Here is a 6862-nt window from a genome sequence, read left to right as displayed (position 1 = left end):
ACTTCTAGCCTCCTGTGGAGCCAGTGAGTGAGTTTTGTAGCTTGCTGTGATCCTCAAAGGACTAATCTTCCCTAGTAGACATGAATGGGCAGAACTGCCCTTACAGGAGGGCATTTGGTGACAGTCCCTGCATAGTGGCATTCCTTAGCCTGTTCCCTGGCTTGAGGGGGCCAGGCAGCAAGGAACCTGCCAGGGCTGTGCTGGCTGACAAATCCAGAACTTACATTGAGGTGCGCGCACGTTGGGAGGTCGATGGCGTCTGCCGCTCCTCGCTGTGCCTCCTTCCTGCAGACTTGAGTTTGCAGCCCAGTGGAAACATCCGTGCGGGGAAACCCCAAATCCAGGGACTTGCAGGCAGCTCCACATCGGCGGTAGCTGCCCCTTTGTTGTGGAGTACAGTGCCTGGCTGTTGCGCTGGCTGTGTAGCATGGTGTGAAATGGCCATCTCTGCATCCTGCTGGGGTTTGGCTTCAGGGGATGGGAGATTGTCCTCTGGACATCCTAGTGAAGATGAGGGTGCTTGGGGCAGGGTCTGTTCTGTCCCTGATGGCAATCAACAGGCAGGGGACGGGCAGGATTCTTGTGTAGCCTCCTCATCACTGAAGGGACATAGCTGGCAAGATCAAGTTCTCGGTGGTCGTTCTGCAAACCGGCAATGATGGCAAACCTGACAAGTTCCCATCCCCACGGGCTTGGGATCAGCCCCGCGCGTGGGCAGGGTTAGGCCCTTCCTTTCAGGGTTACCTGCCGTTTCTGGCACACGTCTTGAAATAATTCCATCTCCCTGCATGTGTAATTTTGCATGTCATTGCCCCTAATTGCATGCTTAACACACACTCTTTTAAAATGCAACCCTTTTATTAGCAGTAGGTAGTAGCAGGTTTAATAGGGTGTTTGAATTCCTATAAAATTAATCTGTAGCCTTCTGCGATAGGAGACAGGCAGGGAGCCATGTGGTTCATATCCAGTGTTGATAAACTTGTTATAGAGGCAGGAAACATTTCTGATTGGAGCAGTGACAAAATAATTTGGAGCGGAGCCATAAAAAGCGTGGATGGTGATGGTTTAAGCACAGCAGAGATTGAAATTGCTGGTGTGTGGAAGCAGCGCTGCCAGCTAACATTGACTTACTGTCTCTGGAGAACTCTAACGGCAAATGCATTTTATTAATGGCAATATTCTTTTAGGAAATGCTGAGCCTTGTTTCAGAGGTGGAGCTCTCCTATGAATATGTGGGTTTGGAAATCAGCCAGACCAAGACCTGTTCAGCATAGCTCACTGCTGGTCACTGCTCTGGCCTCCGGCTGCAGCAGGCAGGTTGCCTAAGGGCATGTTCTGGGTAAGACATGATGTGACTGTGCATTTGCAGCTGGAATATCCTTTCTCTTCTAGTGGGGAAAATGCATCCATCCATTCTCATTCTGGATTCAGCTATATGGCATAAAACGCTCAGGGACAGCAGGTCACATTTTTAGCCATTCTTTTGTTGGCTTTTGTTTGAAATGAGTCTCCCAGTACATGAACGTCAGCAGCAGACACTGCCTTTCTGGGTTCCCAGCTGGGCTCCAGCTCTTACTGCCAGTTCCCCCTGAGGGTCTTGTAACCCATCCTACATCTCCTCTGAAGGAGTTTGCTGCTTTGCTGTCTAGATCTTGGGGCCTTGGCCTGGCCTTGTGGCTGCTTGTGCCCCTGTAGTGCTGTGCTTACTTCCTTGCCTGGGATTTCTGACCATGACTGCGCTCCGCCATCGCTCACTACGGCAGCTGCAGGCTCGAGTGGGACTTGCAGAGAAGCACTGCTCCAATCAAGTTGCGATCACTGGCATTGGGGTACCAAGCCGGGGTTGAACATCTTTGCTTGTGCTTAGCTGTCTTGTGGGGGTTGATCACCCTCAAAGGAAGCTCTGGTATGCAGGCAGGTTGAGGGGGAGCCCTCGCTTCTCGTAGGCAGCTGTGGCAGGTAGGAGAGGTTGGGCCCTTGCTGCATCTTATGTGCCTGCTGCTGCTGTTGCTGTCTCTTCACCTTCTTCCAGTTGTTCTTCTCTGCTTTAATCCAGCATGGAAAAAGCAAGTGTGGATAGAAGGGGTGGCTGCTGGGCACCATTGGGGGTGGCAGAGATGATGTGGGTTGTGCTTGCAGCCCCAAGGATGTGTGATGGACAATGTAGTGCACAAGTGTAATGCGAGGTGCTGGTCACCTAACAGGGCTGAGTTTCTTCTGTTATCTCCAACCACACTCACGGAGAACTGTGCTTCCTTTGCGGCGTAAAACTGGGATGTGATTTACCAAGAAAAGCAAACCCCACTGCAATGCTGTCTTTTCTTTGCAGGGAGGCTGTTGGAAGGGGATTCTCTGGAGCTGAGCTGTAGTGCTGGTCCTGCAAAGGTGATACTGGAGCCAAACCAAGTCGTGGTTTTGGACTGTAACCTGGCCCCTGTTGAGCAGGTGATCAATATCACGTGGAAGAAGAATGGGTTTCCATTAGTAGAGCAGGAACATCTCCACGTGCTTCCGAATGGATCGCTCTTCATCTCATCCCAGGCTGTGGCAAAGGACAGTAAATATCCTGAGAGGGCTGGCGCTGAGGGTAATTACTCCTGCGTGTCTCACAGCTCCCTAGGGGCTGTCACAAGTCAAACGGCTGCAGTCAGATTTTCAAGTAAGTGTCGGGGTTTTTTTGTTGATTTTCTTTTTTTCCCCTCCTGGTTTTTATACAGACCATCTGCCTCCTAGAGAGTTTGAGATAAAGTGTCTGTGAAGTGAAATTCTATTAATGATGTGTAGGTGGGATTTGGGATAGTCCACAAATAAGCAGTGGTGTCTTTCTGTTATCCCACTGTTAACATCCTGTGTAACTCTCTCAGGTAAGTGCCATCAGCCATGAAGTAAAAACAGGACCCTCATCACTCTCCAAAAGACAGCGCTTGTTTTTGCAGAGGACTCAACACTTCACAGCCCTGAGTGCAGCACCCTCTGCCTGGGAAGGTGGCTGTGGAGGTCTGGCTATGACAGCTCTGGCTCTCCTGGCCGAGGCTATGATGGGCTTGTTGCCCCAGTGACATAGATAAGGAGCACTGCCTTAAATCTGTGAGCACTGGCTGAAGCTAAGGGGCTGGGTGATGGGGAAGTGGCTGGGAGAAAGCACCCATTGCCTTTCCTCTACATGAGTCACCTCTGGATGGTGTGTTGCATTACTTGCGTGGGGACAGCTGGAAGGACTGGCTGTGTTTGGCATGGGGCCACTTGCATTGGTGTGCTGTGTGCTCCCAGCTCAACTGAGCTCTTTATCCCGTTCACACCCCAGAGGTGGCAGTGGGTGGCCTGCGACTCTGTCCAGATCAGGATCTGCCCTGGATGAAGAGGGTGGATACACTGATAAAGAGTTAATCACTGAGAGACAGTCAGGTGGACGTGGGTGGTCACTTGAGGGGCAAAAAGCGCTGGAAACAAGCCAGGCTGTACTCAGCGGGTCCAAGTTCCCCTTTGTCCCTGCTCTCAGTAGCTGGCTTAAATCTTAACACGGTTCTAGGGGCACCTACTGCTCTCCTCATTTGGAACGTCTGGTGACTTTGACGGCTTTAGTGTGTCTGAATATAGCCTTATGAAAATGATAAAGACTGAATGTAGCTGGGAACTGATGCACTAAGGGAGGCCTTGGGATCTTTCATTTTCTGCACTGTGAGGTCCTGACGGGCAGGATGTTGGATGTTTCCCCTTCTGATGGCTTTTGTTTGTGAAAGCTTAGCTCTGCCTTTAGCACAGCGAGTAGCGGAAGAGCAGGAGCTTAATCTTTGGCAAAACGACTTATCTGATGAGAGCCCAGGCTGGTGACTGTAGTGATCGGGAGTGTTGAGGCTCTCTGTGTGCTTGGTGGAGTGGAGGGAGGTACCAGGGTCCCAGCGGGGACAGATGCACTGAATGTCAGTTCCCAAACATGCTCATCAAAAGAAGCGTGACCAGCAGGTCGAGGGAGGTGATTGTCCCCCTCTACTCCGCTCTCGTGAGAGCCCACCTGGAGTACTGCGTTCAGCTCTGGGGCCCCCAACATAGGGGAAGAAGGACATGGATTGTTGTAGCGAGTCCAGAGGAGGGCCGTGAAGATGATCAGGGGGCTGGAGCACCTCTCCTATGAAGACAGGCTGAGAGAGTTGGGGTTGTTCAGCCTGGAGAAGAGAAGGCTCCAGGGAGACCTTATAGCAGCCTTCGAGTACCTGAAGGGGGCCTGCAGGAAAGCTGGAGAGGGACTTTTTACAAAGGCATGTAGTGATAGGACAGGGGTAATGGCTTTAAACTGAAAGAGGGTAGATTTAGATTAGATATAAGGAAGAAATTCTTCACTACGAGGGTGGTGAGGCACTGGAAGAGGTTGCCCAGAGAAGCTGTGGAGCCCTGGGAGTGGTCAAGGCCAGGTTGGATGGGGCTTTGAGCAACCTGGTCTAGTGGAAGGTGTCCGTGGCCATGGCAGGGGGGTTGGAACTAAATGATCTTTAAGGTCCCTTCCAATCCAAACCATTCTATGATTCTGTGAAAGCTGCAGGGAGGAGGTCATAGCCCTGAGCAGAAGGGATGGCAGCTCTGTGAACAGGCTCTAGGTCTGACACACTGGATTTGGCTGTGCGCATCAGCTCAGCTGCCTCCAGGTCACCGACGGTCTCTTCTGCGTTCCCTGGTGAATAGTCAGCACAGTTTGGGAAGGAGCATGGAGGGGACTTGGGGAGTTTGATGCTGAGCAAGGAGTGGTGAGAGGAGGGCAGAGCCAAGCAGCTGTAGCTTCCTCAGTAGCTGGTGAATGCAGTAGGTGCCACTGGGTTTGCTCAGATGTTCCCACAGGCAGAACTTACCCCATCTCAGCATAGTGCAAATCTCTGAACTCCAGGGGAAACTCCAGACAATGAAGAGCAGCGCAGAGGCTGGGATAGACAACTCTCTACATGACAAAGCTCCACTTGGTGTCGGGACTGTCTTGTGATGTGAATATCTCTTTATAATAGAAGAGATGAAAGAAAGGGCTCTTCAGGCTGTTTTTCCTTTCGGTCTCCGAGAACAACACTCCAAGATCTGAACTGCTGAATCTTTGCACAGCATTCAAGAACAAAATTCCTTTGTATTCAGGAATGGCTCCTGGAGTTATTTTAAATGTGTGAGTGCCAACAAATGATTCCTTGACCTACCAAACAAGTGAGATTAGAAGATAGTGCAAATACAGTAACACTTCTCTTTAGTACAGTGACTTATGTAAATATTGATGAATGCAGGTGCACAGCACGCCATCAGGGCCGAGGTGCTTTTGCACTTGCTCAGAGCTCTGGTAGGTGAACACACAGAGTAGATGTCCTAACACCCACTTTAGACCGTGATGTATTTAACCTCTTGGTACCCCAGGCAGGGTGGTCCAGGTTTGGCCAAGTGCGTGTTTCAGTCTGTGAGCATTGTGCTTTAGAAACTAGCACTCCTGATGGCAGGTGACGCTTTTGCCAGATCGGGAGAAAATCTTTGACCTTTGCAACATGTCCTCCTTTTCTGCTCAGAAAATGTTTAGCATGCAGCACCCACAGATTGCTAGTCACCCATCCCTCCTGTTCCCTCCTTTCAGTGATTTGTAGTGCCAGATAAATAGCTGGTTCCAGTATTTCATTAAGGAAAGAGACCCCTGAGGGCTGTGAAGATGGAGTCGGGGATCCTGCACACAGATACTGTCTGGGGAGGTGGGAGATCTGGAGCAGAAGAGGCGTCATTAATCCAGGAGGTTTTATTCAGCCACCCTGAATTGGGATATATTTGCTTTTAGGGGTGACTTGTGTTGAAGTTTGCACCATGCCTTTTACCTGGTGGCAATGGTTTATGCCTCTGTTATGGACCTGGATTTATTGTTTGGTGTCTCACGAGTGAGAACGGTGGAGACATCTCAAAACCAGGAGACTGACTTAAATTGCCTTTCCCTCCCCCTGGATTTTTCCAGAGGAGCGTACATAGGTGACACATCTCTCCATCCCATTCTGGGTTTCTCCCAGAAGCAGGGAATTTCAGGTGAACTCTCTCCTTGTGCGTACTCATACGTCTCCTTTTATTACCATCTGCACGGGGAAAGTGCTGCTTCTGTGGCACACACGCGCACTTGACGTAACATACTCATTTCTGAATGGAGAGCAGCGAGGGAATTGATTAATGAAATGCATCTCTCGCTTCGATTTGTTTTGTGGGTTGGGCAGAAGCACTTGCTACATTAGCATTCAGCTGGTGCAAATGAGGATTGTAAAGGCCTTTTTTTTTTCCCCCTGCCGCTGAATACAGTAGTCTATCCAAGGCTGTTTACGTGTAGATGGAGTTTTTCTTTGTGCTGATTGCCCTGGGCACTGCTGATCAGTACGGAGGAGAACCTGTTCAGTAGCAGGTGGAGTATGTTATCCCTGCCATCAGCCTGTGCTTCTGACCCGCAGTGCGTTTTCTTCCCCGGACTGGGGATCCATCCGTGGTCGGCCATCCACACCTCGTGGCAGCGGTGGCCGTGGCAAACAAGGAGGAGTGAGTCTGTGATGGCTCCTGGTGTGAGTGTGCCTGTTATGTGAACAGCTGCTCAGGCTGATGAATTAGGTTTGCGGGTTTCTCCGAGTCCTGCGTGCTCCCACGTGGAAATACCAGAGGCGTTATTTTAGTTGTGGGAAGGTGTAGCTTTCTACCTGTTAATAACTACATTTGTGAAGATTTGTTAAAGCTGTTAATTTAGCTTAAACATTTTGTGCGAGGGAGGTTCTAGAAAATTACAGTAATTGTGACTGTCAGATGAAGATGTTTGCTGTGCCTGGAGGGAATGGGCCTGCGCTGCGTGGCTGCTGGCAGCGAGAGCGGGAGAGGTTTGGTGTGT

At 50.4% G+C, this 6862-nt stretch overlaps 1 protein-coding gene across 1 annotated transcript in view; it reads left to right on the top strand.

Annotated features, from left to right (window-relative positions):
• Positions 1-2329: 2329 nt before the first annotated feature.
• IGDCC4 (immunoglobulin superfamily, DCC subclass, member 4) overlaps positions 2330-6862 on the top strand; it is a gene marked incomplete at its 5' end in the record, with an annotated part of 61724 nt that continues 57191 nt past the window's right edge. Inside the window, 1 exon segment of the mRNA XM_009584209.1 lies at positions 2330-2659. Coding sequence (XP_009582504.1) covers positions 2330-2659 — 330 coding nt within the window.

This window comes from Fulmarus glacialis, unplaced genomic scaffold, assembly GCF_000690835.1.
Source record: "Fulmarus glacialis isolate BGI_N327 unplaced genomic scaffold, ASM69083v1 scaffold19438, whole genome shotgun sequence".
In the NCBI taxonomy this organism is placed as follows: domain Eukaryota; kingdom Metazoa; phylum Chordata; class Aves; order Procellariiformes; family Procellariidae; genus Fulmarus; species Fulmarus glacialis.
The sequence above is the reverse complement of the archived record's forward strand: the minus strand, read 5'-3'. Positions and strand labels throughout refer to the sequence as shown.